The sequence below is a fragment of the Alligator mississippiensis genome, chromosome 2 (assembly GCF_030867095.1).
Source record: "Alligator mississippiensis isolate rAllMis1 chromosome 2, rAllMis1, whole genome shotgun sequence".
NCBI lineage: Eukaryota > Metazoa > Chordata > Crocodylia > Alligatoridae > Alligator > Alligator mississippiensis.
In genome coordinates, this window is record NC_081825.1 from 174,485,251 (window position 1) to 174,512,115 (window position 26,865).

Consider the following 26,865-nt stretch of genomic DNA (forward strand, 5'->3'; position numbering starts at 1 on the left):
TGCTGCTTTTGCTGTTTTTGCTTATGTCTCCCCTGAAGGGAGAGAGCTACCTCCACCACACACACATGTGCTGCTGTTCCTGATAGCAGCACCACTCCCAGAAAGGGTCTTCAGTGGACAAGTCTGTAATCCATCCTGATCCAAAAACCACTGGGGACCTCAGCTAATGGCTCCTTTATGGAATAATTGCCATGATCATGTATCTGGCATGCTTTTTGGAAACCTCTGGCACCTGCCCCTTTTGCCAATAGAGGGAGACCCTGGTGCATGCTTACCTTGAGTTTGCCAGGTTGCAGCCCCTCTTCTGCCTCCTCCAAAACCTCCTGCTGAAGTTCTGGCTGCACTTTTCCCTACACCTTTTTTGTTATGAACTTCCCATCCATGGCCCCATGAAGCTCTGGGACCTCCTGATAAAACTCCTCGAGGCCCTGGCCAGAGTGGCAATCTGTAAGACCTGGAAGGAGACTCTGGTCAAGGGAAACCTGGGCAAGTGTGGCGCTGTATTCCTGGCATATTTTTTTTGCTCACATCTCTGGGCAGATTCACTGTTTGGCATCCACAGGCTCCCTTGACTTGTTCAGGGGGCAGTAGGTACTGTCTGGTGTGCTCTGCTCAATGTCCTGATGGGCCAGAGCTCATGACCCTTGGCATATTATATAGGTCCATGTCACACTGGCAGATAGTGGATGCTGAAAGGAAGACAGGAATTTGCTGAAAGGAAGACAAGAATTTGTCAAGTCCCTTTTTGAATCTGGTTAAACTGTCAGCTTCCACAATCTGTGGTGGCAATGAATTCCACACTTTAATTACACACTGTATGAAAAGATAACTTCATGTTGGATTTGATAATAGTTTTAAAAATATACTTCAAATGACTTCTGCAACATTTCTAGTTTCAAATAGCACATTATTTTAAATATATTCATATTACATTTAGTCCTTTTCCCATCAAGTCCCATGAACATTCCAAGTAAAATAGTGATGTTCTCAGCAGATTTATTGATATCATTCAGTCAAAGTATTTTATTGCCATTAAGTTCCTTGTGAACATCTTGTTCTGCCTGCATACTTTCTCAGGGCATCCTTCACCTCTTTGTTCCTTAGACTGTAAATCAAGGGGTTCAGCATGGGGATCACGAGAGTATAGAACACAGAAACAAATTTGTCTTGTTGCTGGGCATAGCTAGAGTTGGGACACAGGTACATGAAGATCACAGTCCCATACAACAAAGTGACAGAAGTCAGATGGGAAGCACAGGTTGAAAAGGCTTTGTGCTTGCCCTCCGTAGAGTGAATATACAAGATGGCAGAGAAGATGTATGCATAGGAGATGAAGATGATGAGAGCAGCACTCGTCACCATCACAGTGGTAAAGATAAAAAGCACGATGTCAGTGGTATTTGTATTAGAGCAGGAGAGTTTTAGGACAGGAGGAATATCACAGAAGAAGTGGTTAATTACATTAAACCTGCAGAAGGAGAGGGTGAAGATGTTGCTAGTTTGTACCACTGCATTCACACAGCCACAAAAATATGAGCTGATTACCAGCTGAGTACAAAAGTTCTTGTGCATAATGACTGTATAAAGTAATGGGTTGCTTATTGCTACTAAACGGTCATATGCCATAGCAGCCAAGAGGCAGCCCTCTATGCTAATAAAAAAACAAATAAAGAAAAATTGGACAGTACAGCCAGCAAAGGAGATTGTTTTCTTACTTGCCATGAAGTTGACCAGTGTCTGAGGGGCACTGGTGGAGGAATAACAGAAGTCAACCAGTGACAGGTTGCTGAGGAAAAAGTACATGGGGGTGTCAAGGCGCGAGCTGGTCCTGATTAATTCGATCATTCCAAGATTGCCAACCACAGTAAAAGCACAGATGAAAAGGAACACAGCAAATACCACACCTTGCAGCTGTGGTTGGTCTGTTAGCCCAAGAAGAATGAACTCGGTCAACTCAGTACAGTTTCTCTCCATCTTTTATACTTGATGTGTTTTCTGCTGATGAAGTAGGGGGAAAAAAAGTGTAGAATTAAAAAGGAGATGGGTAGGAGAAAGCCTATCTTCCCCTCTCATTGTGAACATTAGTTTAGCTAATTGTATATGGACTTTTTCGAGCCAGATGCCATTCCACCCTGCTCAACCTCCTTAAAAACTGCTAATATAAAAGTTTTGTGTGCCCTTTGCCTTGCTGCATTTTTGAGGACTCAATATTAGGGATAAGGTAATGGTGTGTCACTTAGATTAATTGATTTCCTATACTGCAATATTGTGTTCTGCTGCATTTTAAAACTAACCATATCAGTGTGCCACAAATAGAGGTTGATGATTTTGCTACTACCAGATCTGATCAGCCAATTCTGATTTAATTACCTTAGAGTGCACAGACATTTGGATCCCCAGTCAATCCAAGTGTACTGGGCATGCCCTGGGCACTGTGTGAGGAGCTGTTTGCAAGGACTGAGAGGTGCCCAATCCACTATGCACTGCTACTTCTGATGGCCATGGTGACCCAGCACCCTTGGGCACCTGGCATAGGACCCTGAGCTATGACACTGCAGGAGACAAGCCTGGGCTGCCCCGCAACATGCACCACTGCCTGGAGAGCTACCTGTGGCTGTGCTATACATGTCCCTGCCCCCCGCTGCTAAGGACGAGATTTCTGCTGGCATTGATGCATTTCTTGGTGTGTGAGGGGCATTTGCCCGCTTATCCGAAGAGGCATAGGCTGCTCAATAAAGTTTTGTACTGTATACCACCTCTCTGCATTCTTTGGGGGGAACATGGGGCCAGGGTAGTGTGAGTGGGCCATGCAGGAAGGTGGGGCAGGGCCAGGGGCAGGGGAGGAGTAGGAGCGGGGGGGGGGGAGGCTCGGTGTGTAGTGTGGGCCTCACCACATGGCCGGGGGTTGCATAGTTGGTGGCTCTGCATGGTCATGGCTGTCAGCAATGGTATGTGGCTCTGGGATGTGTCCTTAGATGTCAGAGTACAGTGGGTGGGCAGTCAGCTGGAGGCCCACACCCCATGGAGGATCTGGTGCTATTGATGGCTGCTGGTGGTCATGTCTGGCTGTGCCTCATGGTGAAGGCTGGGATTGCAGAGCTGGCACACTAGGCACTGGTTCAGGCTCACCGAGCTGCTGGTGGAGGGTGCAGCTGAGGAGCTCACTGAGATGGGCAGCTGCAGGCCCAAGGGGTTCTCTCCTAGTGAATTGTCACCACAGATGCCAGTCCAAAGCAGGGGCTTGGGCTGGCCACTTGTGCTGCTGTACAGAATATGGCTGCACCCTGGGTCCCAGGGCATTAAGATGTCCGTCAGTTTCTGCATAAGGGGCATAGCGTTATGGGCATCCCCTTGACCAACAATTTTGTTCAGTGATGGCAGCCCAGTGTGCCCACAAGGCCTTGGCCTTGTGCCCACATTCCCACATCAGGGCTGACAACCCCTCATAGACATGGGCGTTGAAGCGCCCACCCTGCTCAAACTGGTGCTGCACCTCCACTTTGCCCCACGGTGCCACGAGGTTGCCAGTCTCGTCCATGGACCAGGTGGGGCTCCAGGTGTTGGCCATAAATGTGGGCTTGGGCATCAGTGAGGATATTGCAATTGGGGCTCCTGTGCCTGTCCCTGTCCTGCCAGGGCTGGGAAGCTGCCTGCAGTGCCCAGAATAGGACCCTGGGTTGAGACTGACAGCCTTGAAGCTGAGACAATGCCCTACAGCACCAGCAGGCTCAGGACAGGCAGATGGAGCTGGCCCCAGCAACCAGAAGCTGCCTGCAGCTGGACCTTGGATGACGCAGGCCTGGCAGGCCAGTGGCACTGTGGTGCCAGGCAGTGGTGCCAGGGGGCTGGCAGGCTGGTGAGGCTCACCTGTGGCCTGCCCAGGAAGCACAAAGGGCCTGGAGTCACCTCAGGCTGCTGGTATACTCCAGGCTCAAAATGTGTACAGGCTTTTAAAGGCCTGAGGCAGGGGCTGCCATAGAGGTATCTGAGGCTTGGACAGGAAAGGCTCTCACCCCAGAACCCTGGGACTAGTCTCAGGCTGGTTCAGTTTTGCTCCTTGGGTCATGTCTACATATGTGCTAGATGTATAGGTAGATGTGTGTGCTTACTGCATAGTAAACTAAGCTACTGTGCAATTAATCATCTCGTGTAAACCCGCCCACTCATAAGATACTTTGGGAATCCTACCGCTGTCTTTAAAATGTACAGTATAAAAAGTAAAGCTATCTATGGTCTTTGTTTTTTGGTTGGGAGGGATGGGGAAGTGCAATTCCTGAAAAAATACTAAGCATAAACTTACTCTGATCTAGTTTAACCTTTTTTAGCTAAACCATGCCAACCTCTTCATAAATACCACTCTTTCAAATGGTAAAATTAAGTAAAATGTGGATTATTTCAGAGTAACTTATATTTGTTCTTATCAACATGCCTAAACTGGAAACAAGTAGGGATAACTGAATGAAAATTTTCAACCAAATGAAAAGTTTCTTAAAAAAAATCTTGATTGTCTTTAAAAAGTTTGAAATGGTGGGAAAAAATAGGAAGATGTTTATTTCCATAAATCAAAGTGTTATTTATGAAATTCAGGTTGTAAAGAAAGAAATAAAACAAACAGAAAATCCTTAAGTTAAATTATTGTGAGAAAATAAACACTTCCTCCCTTTTTTGCTCAGAGTTTTCCTGCAGTAGAAAGAAAAACATAATAATCGCAACAAGCTCTTGAGTTAATCCTATCTTAAACTGAAATAAGAATATCCACACAGCTCTTTCCATACACTTACATATCTCAGTATAAGAAACAGCTTCTGTTATACTGGTACATATCTGAATGTAAACAATCACTGGATGTAACAGGGGCCCTAAATTGAACCAGTGGGTTTTAAAAAACACCTCTTCAATTAAGGGCTGATTAAGCCCCCATGTCTGCACACACTCCACTGAATTACCTGCCTCTTCAACAGGGAGGGGAAGAGTGAGCTGCCAGCAGGTGGAGCGGTCCATGAGCTGATTAAGAAGAAACTGTGGGTGGGGAGGCTACTACTTTCCTTCACGGCAACTGAGGCCCTCCCCTCAGGCAGCACCCGCCCATAGGCACTCGGCTTGGGTTGTTCTGGGGAGCACTGCAGGTGTGGAGGGAAGCACAGGGCCTTCAGGCAGGCAGGCAGGCAGGCAGGCAGGCAGGCTCGATGGCATTGGGGGAGGAGGTCAGGCTCAACATCTTTCTTGGGTGGAGCATGCTTTCCTCGGCTGCTGTCAGGTTGCCTACAGGGCTTCCTGCAGAGCCATGGAGCTGTACAAGCCCAGTGCTTCACTCCACAGCTGTAGGGGTAGCAAACTAAAACTCCTTGAAGGAGTTTTTGTTTGCTGCACCCCAAGTCATTTAAAGTGCATTACCCCACCAAATTTCCTAGAGAAGCTGCAATTAATGCACAATACACCATTGAGGCATACAAACACCGACACCATTAAAGTGGAGCAAAAGCATTTAGTCCGCTTTGAAGTGTTGTACACACACACCTCTCATTTTGTCTACACACAGCCAAGATCCTCCCAATGAAACTAGAGCATACAGGTACTGAAATAAACATATAGTCTGCTCTCTGGGGTGCAGTGATATAGCAGTTAGAACATGAGAACTGCCACTGACTATGTCAGAAAATGGGACCATCTTGCCCTTTATCCTTTGTCCCACAGTGGCAGAAAATTGATGCTGAAAGGGAAAGTGAACTGCATATGAACAGGTTTGGGGTTTGGTTTTTTATTTTGGTTTTTCCCCTGTTCCTTTCTCACTTGCAGCCTCCAGCATTTAAGGTCCAGCAAGTTCTGATTCAGCAGATGTATCCCTAATTCCCGTGCTCAATAGCTACTAATGCTCCTTTCCTCCAATAATTTAGCCTCTCTATTTTCTCCTCATATGGGTGCTCCTCCATACTACTAATCATCCTTGTTCTCCTTCACTGTATGTTCTTTGGTTCTTCTACAACTTATTTATGTATTTATTTATTTTTTTTGTGGTGTGGGGATCAAAACTGGACACAGGAGTCACAATGTGTATGGACCAGGATTTATAAAGGCATAATGATACTTTTAGTGTTGTTTCCAATTCCCTTATTAATAACCCTCAACATTTTGTTTTCATTTTTTATGGATACGCAGCAGTGAACTGGTGTTTTTTTTGTAGACTGTCCACAATGACTCCCAAATCTTTGTCCTGTGTGGTAATAGCTAATGTAAAACCCACCAATGTGCAGGTATAGTTTGGGTTATTTGAACCCATCTGCATCACTTTATACTTATCTACATTGAATTTAAATTGCCAGTTAGTTATCTATTCAGTCAATAGTGCCAGTTGCTGTTGTAGTCCTCTTTGGGTTTTGCTGCTTTGAGTTATTTTGTGTAATCTGCAAATTTGGCCACTTCACTGCTCACCCCTTTTTCCAGATCATTTATGAATATGTTAAATAGCTGTGGTCCCAACAATGATCCTTGGGGGACCCCTCTGTTTACTTCTTTCCATCTCCAAAGCTAACCATTTATACTCACTCTTTGCTTTCTATTTTTAAGACAATGTCTAATGCATGAGTGAACCTTCCCTATAATCCCATGACTACCTAACTTAGTTAAGAGTCTCTGATGGGGGACCTTTAAAGAGGCTTTTCAGAAGTCCAAATATAGTATCTCAACTGGATCGCCTTGATCTACCTACATATTGACACCCTCAAAGAACTCTAGTAGGTTGGTGAGGTATGATTTCCCTTTGACAAAGCTATATCGATTCCTCCACAGCAAGTTATGTTCATCTATGTGCTGAACAAGACTTTTTAATTATGTTTCTACCAGTTTTTCAGGAACAGAAGTTAGACTACCTGCTCTGTATTTCCCTGCATCCCCTCTATAGCCCATTTTTTAATATGGGAGTCACACTGGCAACCCTCCAGTCCCTTGGTACTGAAGCTGTTTTTAGTGATAAGTTGCATACTGCACTTAGGAGTTTAAGAATTTCTGATCTGAGCTCCTTCAGGACCATAAGATGTATGCCATCAGGGCCTGCTGATTTTCTCCTGTTTAGTTGATACATTTCCCCTATTAACTCATCTATTGAAACCTCAATCTGGGTCAGCTTCAAAGACTTCTCTCTAGAAAGGAGTGTACCTGGGGAGGGATTCTCTCCAATTCTGCCCACAGTAAATACGGATGTAGAGAATCCATCCAGCAATGGCCTTGTCATCCTTTAACACCCCTTTTACAGACTGATCATCCAAAGAACCAACTGACTCCCTGGCAGATCTTCACTTTTGAACATATTTTAAAAAATATTACCTTTTTGTCTCCAGCAAGTTTCTCCTCAAATTGTTTCTTAACTTGTCAAAATGCACTGTAACATTTTTTTTTGCAAGAGTTTCAATTTTTTTGTTTCATTTTGTTTTTATTCATTAGGATTTGACTTCCACTTCTGGAAAGAAACCTCGTTTCTCCTTTTTGCCTCTTCAACTCTATATTAACTCTGTCTGTTAAGGCATCTTGTTTCAGTACAGGTGAGGCAAGTTTGAGCCCTGTTCTGCTTACACATGCCTAAGATTGGCCTCAAAATGAATGCTACTAGCTGCATGTTTAGTGTGCTGTTATCAGGGAGGTTTAATAGGTCTTCAAAGCCCAGGTGGACTCTAAGTGGTTCATTCTACATTCATCCAGGTAATGAATTTTCCAACTTACCATTTTACCTGTGAAGGGAAGAAGATAAGTGCTTGAGTCTGGTGAAGACTGCTTTGGATCAGGGGAATTTCCTTGATACTGTTTGTTTATGCTTAAGTAGCATCTGGGAAGATAATTCCTGAAGGGCTGTTGAACAATGAGCTACCAGGAGACTTGTTAACATTTCCCATTATGTCTTCTGAGAGAGGGCACAAACACAAACAGACTGTTGTTTTTAGAAGAAGTGTAAAAGCTAAAGTGGTCCAAGTGGTCATCACTTCTTTATCATAAAGAAGCCAGTTATGTGGGACAACGCTTTACTGCACTGCCCCAGGAGAATATCTGTCTCCTGGTCTCCCCCCTGCTCCAGTGGGGAGAGAAGTCCTGCATGCACCTTATACCCGCCAAGCTGTACATCCTTCTATTACAATGGTGTAACCTGCATGGCCCAGCATACTGGAGAATGGAGACAAACTGATTCACTTGTCCTGCTCTTTTTTTGCTTACATGCCATGAAGAAGCCCCATAGATGCTACTATTTTTCCTGCCGTTTGTTGATGCAAAGGGTTATAGAGTACTTTACAATTGCTTTCTCTCTTGCATGGGAGCGAAGGTTGAGATGTGCTATGAATCCCTGGAAACTTTTTTCTAGTTTTCATCTACCATGGGATACAAAGTTCACATGTAAAACGACCTGTGAAAGAACTTGTAACCAAGATGCAGATCCAAATATTCATTGGACTTCAGCTGGCCTGAAGCACCTAAGTCACCAAGTAGATCAAGACTGACGCTGCACTGGCAGCAAAAAGTAGGTTAGGTGCTTAAATTCATTCAGAGTCTACATCTTGAAACAGAAAGATTGCTACAAGGCTAAACTAGAGCTTCCATGTATGAACAGAAGTGTTCAGTCTGAGCAATGTGCCTAACTGCTGCCAAGATCTTTTTGCAGTCCAGTAAATTTACAAAGCTTCACCTAAACTTCAATTGAGTTCCAAGAGGGGCCCAATCCTTTAGGCATACTTTTAGACCTCTAACATACACCAGACATGCAAAATACAGCAGATGCATGCACTTTCAGTCTGGAAAATTAATGTGGGAAAAGGGATGTCAACATTATGTGCAGTAGCTTATGTAGTTACTAGCATCCACCCTGGAAGTGGGAAGCCTGAATTATAGGATGAGAAGGTTCTTTTCAAATTTCTGCCTGTCTAATGAATGCTCTAACCACCAAGCCATAGAAAATTCTGGGTATGGATGTCACTAACTGTTCCTTTGAAACCAAACTATTCTGCAGATAAGAATGTAAGAGTCATTAGTCCATAAAGAAAGCAAACAAGATAGAGCCATACTCTATAACCTACTGGTTAATATGTCTCTAGGATCATGGGGAGTCATGGGTTACAGTCCCTACTTCCAGGACTGTTTATGCATTTTTTCTTTCGATAAAGAACCAAAACAATCCTGAGTACAATGCTTAGTTCCCAGGTTTCCTTGGTCACTCAGTGGCTCAGTTTAAACTTCATCTATTCCCATAGGGTAATTTCCTACCCCAGACACATTTTGTGCAGAGCCATGACCTTCTTCCTGCACAACACTGCCTGGGGTGTGCGGACAGCAAGACAGAGCCATGATCTGCCTACCTACCCCTGGCCTGGGTATATGGGCAGTGGATCATGATTCTGCCCTGGCTCCAAACCACATTGTCACTGCCACAAAATCCCAGAACCAGCCCCATATCAGCTCCCCACCCAGTCATGTGCCCCCCCACCACTGCTTGGGCCAGTCTCCATGGAAACCCTGGTTCCACAATGTCACTGCCCTGCCCCTCCTGAGGTCTCCATGGAAACCAACTACAGTGACATGGGCAGGAGCTGCTGAGAAATGGAGTCCAGCTATTAGCTAAATCTGCCATTTTGCCCTCCCTTGTCCTAGAGTTTTCTTTTTTGGGAAAAGGTTGGGCAGGAGCGGACGCATCCTGCAGATGAGTGCAGGGCTGTGCAGATGGTGTCCACAGCAGGGCTTTGGCTTCTTTAACCGCAGGATGTTGTTCCAAGAAGAAGGACTGCTAGGAAGAGATGAGATAGAATATTTACAGACAGGCTTACTAACCTAGTGAGGAGGGCTTTAACCCTCATCCTTTCTCATGAAACCATAACTCTTGTTGTTCTTGTTAGTTGAAAATATTTAGATCTTGGGGAGCACTGGATTTGCAGCTGAATAAAGGCATGACCTGTGGCCTAGCAGAGCTGCTGACCACAAGGCAGAATTATATCTAAGTCAGTCATTTGGTTATGCTAAGTAACCATCTTAGCTGTGTCAACCATTTTCTGAGGAAAAAGCAGCAAGTGAACCTGTGTGAGTCTGTGTGCTATGAATGAGGGGACATTTTAGGAATGTGAAACATAGTACAACAAGAGACAGAAAAAACAGACTGGGATGTGAAAAACAACACGTAATTGGTAACAGAGTCTGTGATGAACATATGTAAAAAGGTGAATGGTGATTGGTGAAGAAGCCTCCAGAAGCTTCCAGGTTTTGGTCAAAGTCCGCCCATTGACTGAAGAGCAGGAGTCACGGTCTTAAACATGCACTCATAGCAAAAATACATGTAAATGAATGAAATGCATAGGTAATTCCATGCTAACGAAACAAACAGTAAACAGACGTGGAGCTTGAGATGGGAGGGGAAATGGGTGGAACACAGGAGGGATGAGGGTAGAGTGAATATTAATGAGGATAAATCAAAGTGTATAAATATGGGGGAAAAAAAAAAAGCTATTGTTCATTGCTGCTCCCCTTGTTCATAGACTAGCTGTCTGTGAGGGAGCTCTCCCGAAGTTGTCTCCATTCTGAATAAAGCTGTTGTGAGCAATGTATGCTGGTGTTTTCTCCCTGCTTGCTCTGACTAATGAGTACAGAGATCCATGAGCAATTGGACTGTAATCTTCCTAGTCATTGGGTGCTGCATGGAATCAGGGTCTAACAGTTCTCATGGGGTCACTTGTTACCCTGCAATTCGGCATTGTTGGTGTCATGGCGTAACTTGTTACCTCACCTACATGAACAAAAGGGAACCATTGACATCAGTATAAATGTACCAAAAACTTTTTATTAAACAGATTGTTTGAAAGACTATTTATGATGATTTGAATCCAAAATATTGTATAACTAGAACAATGGAGACAACTTTAACTTTTTTTAGAGTTTCAAAATGTGAATGAACAGTTTGCTAAGTGCAGTTCACACTGTTTTCAAACTAAAAAATTACTTACAAAAACATTTCCTAACTGTTTTAACTAAATATTGCATTCCTCACAAAACAACAGTGATATATTGTGGTGCACACAAGCAAATTCCAGATCATTTCCAGGTTTTGTGGTCATCTGATCTTGGAAAAAAGCACAATGTCCACTCATGCTTGCACAAGGTTCTACTGGGGTGCGCTGTAGCAATTTGTAATTTAGGGCAGTGATACGAGACTTGATGGACTTGTTACTTGTATCCATTATCCTTTGTTTTATTCATCTGTCAATCAACTGTTCTCCAAGCTCCTGCAAAAAAAACAACACCGTCTTCTTCACTGTGAGTACCGTCTTCTTCAATGAAACTCCATCCTAAGTGTAATGGAGGGTCCCAGCTGCTGACCTGACCCCATGGCACGTGAGGTCTGCTGCCTGCCTGGGGCTTGGATTCAGGATGTTACAGGCAAGATCCCAGACCTCATTCGACCCTTGGACCAGTACCCCAGGGTCCTAATCCACGTGAGAACAAATGACACGGTGGGGAGCAGTCCAGACTGCATCATCAAGGACTATGAGGCCCTGGGGTCAAGCTCAAGGAGACAGGGGTGCAGGTAGTATTCTCCTCTGATCTCCCAGTAAGTAGACATGGATGGCATCATGAGGCCTGCATCAGAATGGGAAACCAGCAGCTTCAGCGATGGTGCTGCCAGGCAGGCCTCAGTTTCCTTGACAATGACTTGCATTTTCACACAGGGGACATGTTTGGGTGGGATGGGCTTCACCACTCCCCTAAAGGCAAGTATGTCTTCTCTTCCAGGTTGGCTGATCTAGTATGGCATGCTTTAAATTAGCTTCACCAGGGGATGGGGCCACAGAGGGACATGAGAACACTTCCCAGGCAAGACAGGTGACGAGCACAAGAAGCATCCTTGTAAGTGACAGGGGTCTGGATAGTCCTGGGATCAGGGGGGAGGTGCATGCACCCATAGGAGGCCTTAAATGCCTCTACATTAATACTTGTAGTATGGGGAACAAGCAAGAGGAACTTGCCCTCCTGCTAGCTAACACAAACCCAGATATAGTGGGGCTCACTGAAACCTGGTGGGATTCAGCCCTTCAACCCATGATTAGGTGGTAAACTTCAAGGACTACACACTGTTCAGGTGGGATAGAATGAGGAGGAAAGGTGGGGGTGTGGAGCTCTATGATAAAGAGCAATACACATCCTCAACAAACAGCACAGGGTTAGAGAAGGGGCAGACTGAAGTACTCTGGGTTAGAATACAAGGGGACCAGGGGGAAAGGGATTTAATGGTGGGTGTCTACTATCAACCACCCAACCAGGGGGATGACCTGGACTCAGAGTTCTCAGGTCAGCTTGCGGAGGCAGTTAGGTCAAGGGACATGGCCATCATGGGTGACCTAAACAACCCAGACATCTGCTGGGAGGAGCAGTCAGCCAGGTCTAACTGCTCATATAGGCTCCTAGCCAAGATACAAGACCTCCACCTTACCCTGGAGGTGCACAGTCCCACCAGGGGAGATGCCTTGCTGAACCTGGTCCTGGCCACAGGCCACAACCTGGTGAGGGGACTGTGGGTTCTCGACTGCCAGGGTGATAGCTATCATTGCCTACTGGAATTCACCATCCAGTGCAGGGTGTCAAAGGCCTGCAGCAAGGCCGCAGCCTTTGACTTCAGGAGGGCAGATTTCAATGAGTTAAGGAGATTAGTCAGGGAGGCATGGTGGTACTGGAAGGTAGGGGAGTAAGGAGACCAAGACGAGTGGTCACTTGTTAAGGAGACAATCCTCTGAGCACAAAAGGTGACAGTCCCAAGGTGAGTTAAAGGGCTCAAGAGTGCTCAAAAGCCCCCATGACTCACCAAAAGCATTCAGGAACATCTGATAGCTAAAAAAGAGGTGTACACCCAATGGAAGGAAGGGGACATCAGCAAGCAGGGTTATACCCCCGTTGCTCAGGACTGTAGTGGGGCTGTTAGGAAGGCTAAGGTGGAGACAGAAGTAGGACTAGCACTAGGATCAAAGATAACAAGAAATCCTTTTTTTTTTAAATACATAGGGGGTAAAAAGAAAGCACCTGGTAATGTGGAGCCCCTGCAGGACATGCTTGGTAATCTGCTGTTTGCACTAGATGATAAAGCTGACCTCTTTAACAAATTTGTTGTGTCCATTTTTCTGAGCAGGGACCGGGACATCCCCCCCACCGGGATTCTGGATGGACTCAAGGGCACCACCAGGCCTAGGGTCACTGAGGACCTAGTTAGGAAAGTTCTGGTACAGCTGGACATGTTCAAGTCAGCAGGTCCAGATGATCTCCAACCCAGGGTGTTGAGAGAATTGGCAGAGGTCATTGCGGGACCCCTGGCACAGCTTTACAAGCACTCCTGGTGCTCTGGCCAGGTGCCAGAGGACTGGAAAAGGGGCAATGTGGTCCCCATTTTCAAAAAGGGAAGAAAGGAGGACCTGGGTAACTATAGGCCCATTAGTCTTACCTCAGTCCTGGGGAAGCTCTTTTAGAAAATTATCTAGGAACACATTTGCGAGGGACCAGCAGGGGAGATTATGCTAAGGGGCAACCAACATGGGTTCATTAGTGTCAGGTCCTGTCAGACCAACCTGGTGGCCTATGACCAGGTCTCAAAATCCTTAGATGCAGGTGTCACAGTGGATGTAGTCATTCTGGAATTTAGGAAGGCCTTCGACACTGTCTCTCACCCCATTCTCATTACAAAATTAGGTGACTGTGGCCTCAATGTCTACACAGTCACATGGGTTGCAAATTGGCTGGAGGGCCGCACCCAGAGAGTGGTGGTGGATGGGTCATTTTTGACCTGGAAGGACGTGGGCAGTGGGGTTCCCCAGGGCTCGTTCCTTGGGCCTGCACTGTTTAACATCTTCATCAGCGACTTGGATGAGGGGGTGAAAAGCATCTTGTTCAAATTCATGTATGACACTAAGATGTGGGGAGAGGTGGGCATGCTAGAAGGGAGGGACAGGCTACAACTAGATCTGGACAGTTTACAGGGATGAGTGAATGAGAATAGGATGGGATTAAATAGTGACAAGTGCAAGGTACTGCACCTAGGGAGGAAGAACCAGCAGCATACTTACAGGCTGGGGAATTCCATTCTCATCATCACAGAGGCAGAAAAGGATCTTCAAGTCACTATTGATTCCAAGATAAACATGGGATGCCCATGTGAGGATACGGTCAGAAAGGCTAACCGCATCTTGTTATGCATCCATAGATGTATCATGACCAGGTTCAAGGAGGTTATCTTCCCCCTCTATGCGATATTGCTCAGGCTGCAGTTGGAGTACTGTGTCCAGTTCTGGGCACCGCACTTCAGGAGGGATGTGGCCAGCATTGAGAGGGTCCAGAGGAGGGCCACTCACATGGTTAGGGGGCAGCAGGGCAGGCCCTATGAGGAGGGGCTACAGGACCTGAACCTGTTCAGCCTCCACAAGAGAAGGTTGAGAGGGGATCTGTTGGCCATCTATAAACTTACCAGAGGGGACCAGCAGAGAACAGGAGAGTCCCTGTCCCCCGAGCACTACCAGGAATAACTAGGAATAAAGGCCACAAGTTGACTGAGAGTAGGTTAAGGCTAGACATCAGGAAGCACCACTTCACAGTCAGGGCGGCTAGGATCTGGAACCAACTTGCAAGGGAAGTGTTGATCGCTCCTTCACTGGGGGTCTTCAAAAGTAGGCTAGATAATCACTTAGCTGGGGTCATCTGAGCCCAACATTATTTCCTACCCATGGCAGGGTTTGGACTTGATGAGGGAAACATTCTGAGGGATAGCCAGAATGGGTTTGTTGCATGTAGGTCATGCTTGACCAATCTCATTTCCTTTTATGACCAAGTGACCTATCAACTGGACAAGGGGGAAGAAATTGATGTCATATATCTTGACTTTAAAAAAGCCTTTGATTTGGTATCCCATGATCATCTCTTGGCAAAACTGGCCAACTGTGGCCTTGGGTCCAACATGATCTGCTGGCTGGGGAACTGGCTCTGTGGTCAGACCCAGAGGGTGGTGGTTGACGGAAGTCAATCATTATGGTGCCCTGTGACCAGTGGGGTCCCTCATGACTCTATCCTTGGACCTATTTTGTTCAACCTCTTCATTAATGATGTGGATATTGGAGTCAGAAGTGGACTGGCCAAGTTTGCCAATGATACTCAACATTTGAGTAAAGCATCCACACCTTACAACAGGGGGTGGAATCCAGGCTGACCTTGACAGGCTTGGGAAATGGGTGGACAAGAACCTGATAGTGTTTAACACTGAAAAGAGCAAGGCTCTCCACCTTGGGAGGAAAAACCTGCAGCATGTTTATAGGCTCAGCAGTGCTACACTGGCTAGCACTGTGGATGAGAGGGACTTGGGGGTCAGGATGGACCATAAGATGAACATGAGCCTGCAATGCTATGCTGCAGCTAGTAAAGAGAGCAAAACCCTGACTTGCATCCATAGATGCTTCTCAAGCAAATCCCAGGACGTCATTCTCCCCTTGTATTCAGCCTTGGTGAGGCTGCAGCTGGAGTACTGTGTCCAATTTTGAGTTTCACAATTCAAAAAGGATGTGGAGAAGCTTGAGAGAGTCCAGAGAAGAGCCACATGCATGATCAGAGGTCAGGAAAACAGACCTTACAATGACAGGCTGAAAGCTATGGGACTCTTCAACCTGGAAAAGTGTAGGCTCAGGGGAGATCTGGTGGCCACCTATAAGTTTATAAAAGGTGTTCACCAGGATCTGGGGAAATATCTGTTTACCAGAGCTCCCCAAGGGATGACAAGGTCAAATGGTTATACACTTCTGCAAGACCATTTCAATTTGGACATAAGGAAGAAATTCTTTACTGTCCGAGCCCCGAAGGTCTGGAATAGCCTGCTGCCAAAGGTTGTTCAAGGATCTACTTTGAATGCCTTCAGAAGAAATCTGAATGTTTTTCTTGCTGGGATCCTATGACCCCAGCTGACTTCCTGCCCCTGGGGCAGGGGGTTGGACTCGATGATCTTCCGAGGTCCCTTCCATCCCTAATGTCTATGAATCTATGAATTCGTGAATCTGCTCAGGCCCCTTCTGACCATACCAACTATGAAACTACAACTATGAAACTATCTTTGCTTACAGTTTGCATTTTGGCCTAGCCAAATGATGAGGCTGGCAATGGCAACCACATCCACATCCATCATATTGAAAAATAGTGTCATTGGTCACCTGCTGATTTTCTGTCTGCAGGTGGTCATACAGACCAAATTGTAAAAGTTATCCACCTCACCCTTGTTTTTATTGTAGTCCTGGATGATATCTGTTTTCTTTGCTCTCTGCCTACTGAAAGGTCATGGTTTATGCTTGAGAGCAACAAGAAAACTTTGGACTTCTTTGGAACATAGGAAACTAGGGTTAGTTTCTTATCAAAATCAAAAAATGGATGAAAAAGTTTCCCTGAGCTGGTCCACAAATTGTGTCCAAATATCTCTGAAGGCAGCAAGCCTGGGCTAAGGGGCAGTGGTGCCTCCAGCAACCAGGTGACCCAGCCCCAGCTTCTCTCCCTGGGTCCTCTGCTAGCCAGCCCCACCCACTTGGGCCCTGCCCCACCACTCATTCTGGCTCTACACATGCCTGAAGCAGAAGGTGACCACAGTGGGGCCAGCACCATGAGATGGCCCTTCTGGCCCTGGCCACTGGCTGCAGGAGAGGGAGCCAGCTGTGTTGGCAGAGTGGGGGCTCCCCTTACCCTCAGGTAAAGCCCTTGCCTGCTGACTTCACCACAGGTGTGCAAATGTTGGGTGTGGCCAGAGGCTAGGGTGCTGGATACCTAACCCCAGGCTCTACCTCCTGGGTACCTCCACCCCACTGCCCCCCAGCCAGGGAAGACACACAGAGCATACTGTACATAGGTTGCACATGGAAGCGGGTGCTTTATTGGTGCTGAGTTGAGTGATTTGTGGAGTGGTCCTATAGATTAGGAGTGAGGGAGGAGGGGGTCTGTGGTTTTAAAGTGTGGGCAGGGTCTCTTGTGAGGAACAAAGGGTGGAAGGGCTCTCTTGTTCTGGAGGGAGAGTGCAGTGGCTCTGTTGTTGGGGAGGAGTGGGGACAGGGTCTGTGTTTGTCAGGGGAATAAAGTGTTTTTCAGAAAACTGTCCACACTAAGCATGGTGCTGGGGGTATGTGGTGGTTTTGGAGTCCATGGTTGTCCATCTAAGTTGCCTACAGTGAGGAGTGTGGGAGCAGATGTTCTACCTGTGCCTTTTACACCTGATGCCCTTCCCCCTACTTCCAGTTGTGCAGCTCCCCAGTGTCTCAGTGTGGAGTGCCCATCACTGTTGCTGCCACCACAGTTGATGCTCTCCGTACCAGGTGTCTTCTTCCCACTGTGCCTTCTCCACCCACGCCCCACAGAAGATTCCCCCCAGGCCTCACAGATGTTATGAAGCATACAGGCTGTGATGATTACCAAGGTAATTGGCCTCCATAGCCTCAAGGTGGGTGTAGAGGGTGGAAAGCATCCCTTTAGATGGCTGAACGTGCACTCCACCATCACATTGGTACAACCCAGGTACATGTTGAAGTATGCCTGGCTGGTGTCCTGCTGGCTGATGAGCCAGGGGAGGAGTAGGGAGTTGGGATCCCAATTAAGGAAGGGTGGGATCACCACTTCACCTTGCTGGAGGTATAGCACCCCTGGTGTGAATGCCCAATATGCACCAGGGCTCGCAGGGTGGAGTTGAGAAAGACAGAGGCATCATGGGTGCTGCCCACCCAGCCAGTGCTGTGGTGGACGACGATAGCCTGAAGCACAATGGAATGAATGCTCCACTGGCTGTAATAGCAGAGATCACCATGGGGCAGAAGGTGGCAGGGATGTGGGTCCCATCCAGGGCCTCAATGCACTGAGGGAAGCTTAGGGCACGGAACCCCACTGCCATTGCCAGGGAGTCATGCACCTGGAGCATGGTGTGCCCCAGCACATTCTGGAGGGCACGAAGACCTTCAGGAGAGGCTCCCCATGGTCACCTTGCCAACCCTGAAGAGATGGCTGATATAGTGCGGGCTGATGGGCATGGCCAGCTTGAGTAGGGCAATTGCCAGCTGGGTCTCTGAAAGGAAGGGCAGCTGCATGGTGGTGGCCTGCCGCTGCAGGTGTAGGTGGAACTGATTGAGGAGCTCCTGGGAAGTGGTACATGTCTTGCAAAATGACTCCAGCCAGCATTGTTGGCATCCTTGCCAGGGTCTGGGTGGCAGTCCAGGGGCTGGTCAGCACTAGTGTGGGGGCAGGGGGGCAAGGCTGACCTGGGACAGGTGGTGGTCACTTTGGTGGTGAAGCACAAGGAGCATGATCATAAACAAAAGCCCAGGGCATGGGTTGTCACTCCCAGGGCCTGGGGTAGAGCATCCATTGCACAATAGGCACAGGATCTTTGCCTGCCACAGCCCCTGGCCGTTAAAAGGCTGCAGGGATGCCAGGACCCTGGGCCACCTGCAACTAGCCTCTGGCCACTGTGTCATGCAACAGAAGCCCCAGGTCAACTGCAGCAGCCTACCCAGACCCCGGTGCTGGTCCCTGGCACAGCATCACTGTGCACCTTCCTGTCCCACACTGTGCCCCTGTGCTGGGTGCTGCAGGCACCTGCATAGGCCTGGCAGAACCTGTACTATCATGCAGAGGCCCAGCAAGTTACTGAGGAAGCCATGGTGGCATCATTCCTGATGCCACATTCTGCCTTCTGGGGCCAGAAATGGTCCCAGGAGGAGACCGTGTTGTGGGGTAAGGCCCAGGTCCTCAGCCAGTTTGCATGGAGCAGGTGCTCCACTGTCCAAATGTATGAGGGCCTCTCACACTGCAAGCAGGAATGCAGGCATGACAGGCCACCATTCCAGTGCTGCATAAAGGACAAGGCCTTGCAAGTAAGTGTATGATGGCCAGAACCAAAGGGGCTAATGAGAAAATTATAGCAAAAAAGATCTGCTTCTTGAGAGCATCTTGCAAAGGCATAGTAGTTAATATTAGCTAAGGCAAAGCTTACAAGATTGTTTCCCATAAATGTACCCTGTCTGTCACAAGTATAATCATAATGTTAAAATTAACTGTCTGTAGCAATCATAAAACTTCCTTCTGGCTCCATGCCAGAATCATTTTTGCAAGATACCCATGCCATAGTCATACCTGGGCAGTGTGTGTTCAAGTACACAGATGGAGATTTGCTCCAGTGAATAGACCAACCCCATTGGAAAATTTACAAATCATAGAAACAAGAAGGAAAATGGTTAAGCATCCAAACGGGAGAACCCCTGTCTGTTTTTTGCATTAAGCAGGGATGCACATTGTTAATCCAAAAGGAGCCACCATAGGTGTATCCACTACCTCGCTTGTCTAATGTCACCTCATGGTGGAGGTCCCAAACCAGAGCTCCAGTCCTCCTTAATGCCTCCTTGTTTAATTCCCGTATCACCTTTAACCCTGAGCAATGGTTTATCAGGACAGCATTCCGCAACTGCTCTGCCAGCACCCGGTTGGCTGAAAATATGTTGCGCTGGGCTTGGCCAACTGTTTTCCAACCCACAGCCCATCAGCCTCCAATCACCCGAAAGAAAAGAGGTATACTAGACCACATGTGGAACGGGCTTAATTCGGCCATGGGAGTTTGAAACATAGATAAATCTCAGAAAAACACCCAAGGAATCATGGATATATGCAAAGTCATAGGTTTTCGCAGTAAAGGGGGTATGATTGATAACATGACCCTAGAATACACTGATGAGTTAGTAGCAACCATTGGCCAAGAAGCAGCACAAATAAGTTATTTTTTAATGCATGCAGCCTTTCAAGCCAATGCTAATAAAACTTGGAGCACTGTGTGTGCCCAAGGGCAGCTTTCACTTAACTTTCACTTGTCCCAGGTGTCCCAGCTGCCTGTGGAGGGTTTGGGATTGAGAGTATTCTTGGGGGTAGAAAGGTAAGAAAGGTTTATTGACTTAACAAAAACACAACTACGCATAGTGACAAGACGAGCAATGACAGACTAGAACAATTTATGCCAGCAACTTATCGGCACTCCCCTCTGATGCCTGATTTACAACAAGTTTCTTTTTCCACAAAGTTCAGTGAAGTCAGGCGTCCCCAATCAGCGCTGTTCAAGAGGTACCAGGAAGAACCCTGGAATTCAGTCCTTGGGCTTGTTGAGACCCATGGGCCCACTGATCCAGGCCAACAGCTAACTAATACTTTTCACAGAGCTGTATCTTCCTTCAGAATGATTTCCGGATATTCCAGCCAATTTATAGCTTCTGAATGGTACTGATAACGCACAACCACTCAGATTCTTTTTACTTCAACTGTCCTTAGACTGACCAATAGCATTACAAGTCTTGTATTCCTTTGATAAGGTTAATTTTAACTATGCCACAGGGCCTAACTACTTCAAGGCTTTGCTAAATTTACTAGGCCTTACTTTTTACAAGGCCTTACTACATCTTAAACTTTAATTAGGTTCTTAGCAACAACATATAGCTTAATATCTAAACAAATACAGAAAAAACACTTGGTCTAATCTTCATAGAGCCTTCAGCAAGTACCTTTATCACACAGACATAATTTTCAGCTGTCACACCAGGTGATGAGAGATCTCAAACACAAAGAATGGCCTGCTGGCTTAAAGCATCATGGACTACCCCCAGTTTTGACCTAATGGTTAGTTTACTGAGACACGGGGAGTACACGATGGGAGGGGTGCAGCAAGACAAAATGCTTTTTTATTGTACATGGGGTATCAAACAGCACATGGTTTACTGCCCATCTCTTAACAACAGGACTGGAGGGAGGATGTATGTGGAACTGGGACTTACATCATCCCATTTGGGAAATTGTTACCTCAGAAGCCCCCACGTATTTAGCTCAATCTCTGGTGTACCCTGTAAATGGCATTCTAATAGGCTTGGGTAGTAATAAGTTTAGTTGTAGGAATAATATTACTCTGTATAATCCTTAGATGTTTTTGTTATCAAATTGGTTCTCATGTTTATGTCAAAGTAAAAGTTGTTGCTCGTACTAATGTTAAATATGCTGCCTGGCAAGAGTCATATTTGTAAAACAATTGCAGATGCTTCAAAAAGCAAGGGGTAAATTATGATGGCCAGAACCAAAGGGGTTAATGAGCAAATCATAGCAAAAAATCTGCTTCTTGAGAGCATCTAGCAATGGCATAATAGTTATTATTAGCTAAGGCAAAGCTTGCAAGATTGTTTCCCGCAAACGTACCCTATCTGTCTCAAGTATAACCATAATCTTAAAATTAACTGTCTGTACCAATCATAAAACTAACATGGACCCCAAGAAGCAGAATTAGAAAACAGAACTGCAAACTTTACCTGACCTAACGGTTCTTGCTTAAACGTCAGTAAAAATGACAAACCTGACCACAAGTTAAAATTAACACATTTCAAAAAATTCCAAAAGGAAGTAACCAAGTGGGTTAAACTTGGGTGAAGAAAATGCTAATCTCAAACCCCAAAGTAATGTAGTATAATTTGCTTATTGAGTAAACCCAAGTTTAGGCAATAACCTTTTATGATAATTTCTAACACCCTTTAATCCCATAGGGTAACAGCTGTAGGGTAAGATTGTGAGTGGCTCTAAAACCAACAGATTAGCATAGGACAAGATATAAAGAAACATGCACACCAGGTGACCAGTAGGAAGTATGGAACAGAATGGTCACTGCTGTTCCAAGTCCAGACTCCAGAATTCCAGTTTGAGCAAGGACCAGATCCTGACTGAAGGATCTTCCCTGGTGCTCCCTCCGGCAGTGTCAAATGGGGATGCCTGACTTTGCTGGATCAACTTGACATGCACCTGGCACTGAGGGACTATCAATAAGTTACCAACCAAGTGGAAACTCTTTTTCAATTTGTCTGTCTGTTCTTATTATCACTGGCAACTTTTAACTGTTACTGTTGTATTGTCTGTTTGTAACTTAACCTTTTTGTTAACTGTTATACGTGTAAATCATATTTTGCTGATAAAATTTTGTTCCTATTTTGTTGCTATAAGTAAAATGTATCTTTACTGTTATAAGTAAAACTTGTCTTTGCTTCACTCCCAACTCTGCCTCCTCGATTTTGAACCAAACAGCCCAGTGGCTGATACATTTGCAGTGCCCAGTCAGCCTGCAACCAACTTGATACACTCACAGTGCCCAGTTGGCCTGTGAGTGTATCAATTACAAGTCATCAACCACAGCTGCCACTTGGGGGCAGCCTGCAAGTCCATGCCCTTTATGCACCAGCTACATGACTTCCTCATGCCCCAGGACCCTGGCCTGAGCCATGCTGGCTACTCCAGCACAGGCAGCTTGCCCAAGCCTCCACAGCACCCAGGCACCCATGATGAGGCTTCAGTAGGGGAGAAACCATTGGGCTGCCAGGAGCCCATCCCACCATGATCCCCACTCCTGATCTTGTCCAGCAGCTCCAGCAGCCCAGGCCAGCACCTGCTGTGCCAGCTCTGAGTGTGCAGCTCTGGCCTGGAGGCCAGGCCAGCCATGGCACCAACAGCCCTCAGCAGCTCCAGTTCCTCCTCAGAGAGGGGTGGTGTCCAGGCAACCAGGCACCATGCCCCTGAAACCCAGGACACCACCAGGAGCTGCACAACCTCACTGCCAGTGGAGATGACTTGGGCCACTGGGCATACCTCCCATGCCCACTTAGTGAGCCCCAAATTGGAGGGAGGGCCCTTCTTGCCCCTGCCTCTGCCCCTGCCCCCCGCCCAACCCTGCCCCTGACCCTGCCCCCCATCCTTGCCTGGCCTGACCATGCTTTTCCTGGCCCCCAGAGTTCTCTCCCCATAGCATGAAGGGAAGCAGGAAAGAGTGCAAACTTTATGGATTTTTATATTTGTTGGTATTAATCCTTTCCTTGATGTTGTCACAGGATGAATGGTTGTTGAAAGTGGATTTGTTTTGGTTGTGGAAATATTCCTTGATGGAGGAGTTGGATAAATTCTTCCAGTTCCCCACATTGTATTATCTTATTAAGATCTTTTTCTAGACAGAAATTAAGGCTTTTTGAGAAGGCAGATTTTTCAGCTTTGGTAAGTGTGTGCATGGAGAGATTGATAATATTTGAAGGTTGACTGGTTCCTTCAGTTTCATCAGGTATGAGCTTGGAATGTTGTATGATTTTGGTGTTGGTAGTCTTTTTGTATGTGTTGTATAACGTTTGAGAAGATATCTGGATTTATCTGTTTTAAGTTGTTGTAGCATGTGTTGACTTCCTTTTTGAGCTGATCTCTTTTGGAGTGGGTTATGTGAAGGAGATAATTTCTATTTTTTTTTCTCTGAAGTTCTCCTGCATAGTTGTGAAACATATTTGGAGTTGTGTGTAGTAGTCAGAGGACTGTAGATGTTCAGTCCCCTGGGAATTATGCTGTTTCTTGCATAGGCTTAAAAAAAGATTTGTAGCTGCTGAGTTTGGCTTCTTCCTTCTTCATGTTGTGAAGAAAGAAGAAGTGTTCCACAATGGTTACAGGGGTTTGGGTTGTAGCCATGTTGGTCTAAGGACATAGGCAGACAAGGTTCCTTGGGTGAATTTTTGATATCTTTTATTAGACCAACCCAAATGGTTGGAGAATAGTTATTAAGCAAGCTTTCAGGTTCAAAAACCCTTTGTCAGGCTAAGGAAGTTTCAGCAGTTGGTGTGTGCTCTTCCTGGATGGAATGAAAAGTCACACAATGGTTACAGCACTTTTCCAAGCAACAGTGAATGAATGATGGGACCAGAAGAACAGCAGTCAAAAGGCAGTGTTACTCTGTAGCCAAGACTGGGCTACAGTCTTTCACCTTCCTGCACATTTATTACAAACTGCTAACCCATTTAGTGGTCTAGCTGGAACATTCACACACAGTTAGTTTATGAAAGTCTTGCTTTAATGTCCCTTTCGTCAGATACACACATACACACACACACACACAATAACCCACCTACCGCAATGGCCAAGGTCAATCACAGAAATGTTATCAGTACGTTTCTTGTAATATATCATGGAGTGGATATAATGTCTTATTACACGTACTAAGGTATATATATTCATAATACATTTATTTTTGGAAAGACATCCATTCCTGTGTCAGATAGTTAGGAGAAGCCGTTAGTTCTTTTCAGTTGAAAATAACAGTATAGTGGTCCACATCAATATTTACTTATAAAACTGCCTAAGAGTTTGTTTGGGACATCTGAGACAAAGAATATATTAGATTCTGGTAAAAAATGAACGCCAATGTTTTAATTCCTACAGTGAGAAGGGTTTATGTGGAGTATATATGGAGCCAGAAAGTATTTAATAACCATCCTACAGAAAATGTTGAATTTTTGACCATGTATTCAAGATGTCAATGATTCCCCCTCCCCCCTCTCCCAATTCACCCTGTCAGTTGAATTCATTGAGACATTGTTTTCTGATGTAATATCTTTTTCAGGGCATCTTTGACCTCTTTGTTTCTGAGGCTGTAGATCAGGGGATTAACCATCGGGATTACCAGGGTATAGAACACAGCTAACAGTTTGTCCTGGTCTGCAGACTTGCTAGATGTGGGTCGTACATACATAAAGAGCAGAGTCCCATACAACATGGAAACGGTTGTCAGGTGGGAGGCACACGTGGAGAAGGCTTTGTGCCTGCCCTTGGCACTGCGGATCCGTAGGATAGCAAAGATAATACACAGGTAGGAGACAGAGATAATTAGAACTGTACTTAATATGGCTACAGAAGCAAAGACAAAATGCACCATAGCATGGAAGTGGGTATGGGAGCAGGAGAGTTTCTGGAGTGGCGGGATATCACAAAAAAAGTGATTGATGACATTTGGGCCACAAAAAGGCATGCTGAACAAAGAACTTGTGTGAGCAATGGCATAGGCACAGGCACATGAATATGACCCAATTACAAGCCAGAAACAGGCTTTCCTGGACATAATGAGTGTATAAAGTAGTGGTTTACATATAGCTATGAATCGATCATATGCCATCACAGCCAGAATCAAAACCTCAGTATTGATACAGACCGAGTGAAAGAAAAATTGTGTGACACAGCCAGTGAATGAAATGGCTTTTGTTGCTGCTAACAGATTCACTAGTGTCTTAGGTGCAATAACAGCAGAGTAAGTGAGATCTACAAAGGACAAGTTACGGAGGAAAAAATACATGGGGGTGTGTAGCCGGGGCTCAGTCCTGATGATTGTGATTATGCCAAGATTTGCTACCAGGCTTACAGTATAGATCCCCAAAATCATCACAAAGAGGAGGAACTGCAGCTGATTATTGTCTGTGAAACCAAGGAGGATGAACTCAGTCACCTCACTCAGATTTCCCTTCACCATTTATTTCAGATGTATTCTGTGCACCTGAGGGGGAAGGGAAAGCAACTCAAACTGACAGACAGAAAAGATATTCCAAGATAAAGCTTATTTTTGAAGAGGTAGCAAACAGGAGGGGAAAAGGATAACAACACCTTGTAATGCAATTAAGAGCTTGCATTAAAAAAGCAAAGTATCCTTCAGTCTTTTCATGACATTTGGAACTTTAAACTTATCTTAATAAAGAATGCATGAGTATCGTTGCATGCATTTGTGAATGACTGCCAAGTTTTCTAATTTGAAAGGAAAAAGGTGAGAAAATAAAATATGGTAAAATAAAATAAAAAAAAAATAAAGACACCTGTAAGTAAAAACAGTGTGCTGACCTGGAAAACACTGTCAATTGCAAATATAACTTTGTTAATATGAGATGATATTTCTAGGTATAGTGTAGTGCATGAAAGGGATGAAAGTATAGTGGAACTCTAACACCCTTGTATAATTAAAAATATTAGTTTGAAAGCACTCTCTTTCAATATGACACTCCTAACTAAACCACACACTGTGGGTAAGTTACCTGATTAAAATGAATAAATACAAATGTGGTTTTTAAGATTACTAAAACAATTTTTCTAACGAGGTGGTTTAATGAATAGAGGAGTTATGGAAAAAAATTACACAATAAATTATAAATAGGTCTGTATGAAACTATGATTGTGACCCTTATTCCTCCTCCAGCTCATCACAACAAAATCACATGCAGCAAGCAGGCTTGGACAATGTTGCACTTCGTGAGGAAAAGGTCCTGTTGAGCAGTGATACAAGTTTAACAGCTATCTCTTTTTTTGCAGCACTGTTACCCTGGTAAATGATTGTCCTGCATTCTCTCCACTAGCCTCTCTCATCTATCTGGAGAAAGAGAAGAAAATAGAAATAACTACTTATCCTTTTTAAAAGCAGAATTATTAAGGCTATTTTTTAAATGAACACCTACCTGATATGTACTTGGTGCCACAAGGAGATGACTTGAAAGTAATAAGTGCAGCCTAGACAACATGGAGTGAGAACATCTGTGTGAAATCCAAGTAGATGCAAAGGTGCTTGTTTTTCACCTTCAAACTAGAGATATTATCTGAAACACACAAACAATATTTATCTGCATTAAAATGTCACTATGCACCAACCGTGACACTGAGAGACCTGCTGTGAAGCAGAGAATGGTGTGCTTGAGAAGCCAGAGCTTCCCCAGCAGTACTGCACCATCTTTGTGGACAGGGAAAGGATTTCTCTCTATGTGAGTTTTGATCAGGAGCATTTCACTAACATAAAGCTTCAGGAAACTTAAAATTATTTCTTTCACGTAAAAATAAATAAACCAGAATGTTAAAAAAGCAAGAATTTTCCTCAAAATGTGTGACTCATGCAGAATTATTGTTGGTTTTGTTTTTTATTGTGATTATATTACTGTGAATCTTCCACCCAAGATGTTAGGAGATAACAACCACTGGAAGGGATATAATTTAAATAAAGGTTTAGAATCTTACCTA

At 45.3% G+C, this 26,865-nt stretch overlaps 2 protein-coding genes across 2 annotated transcripts; both read right to left on the reverse strand.

Annotated features, from left to right (window-relative positions):
* Positions 1-1,032: 1,032 nt before the first annotated feature.
* On the reverse strand, positions 1,033-1,974 carry LOC102566988 (olfactory receptor 5AP2-like). The gene has a single exon (XM_006260505.4). It carries the CDS (start codon positions 1,972-1,974, stop codon positions 1,033-1,035), a length of 942 nt encoding a protein of 313 aa, XP_006260567.4.
* A 22,429-nt stretch (positions 1,975-24,403) lies between these two features.
* LOC132248384 (olfactory receptor 5AP2-like) lies at positions 24,404-25,342 on the reverse strand. The gene has a single exon (XM_059721374.1). The coding sequence runs from the start codon at positions 25,340-25,342 to the stop codon at positions 24,404-24,406; it is 939 nt and encodes a 312-aa protein (XP_059577357.1).
* Between the last annotated feature and the right edge of the window lie 1,523 nt (positions 25,343-26,865).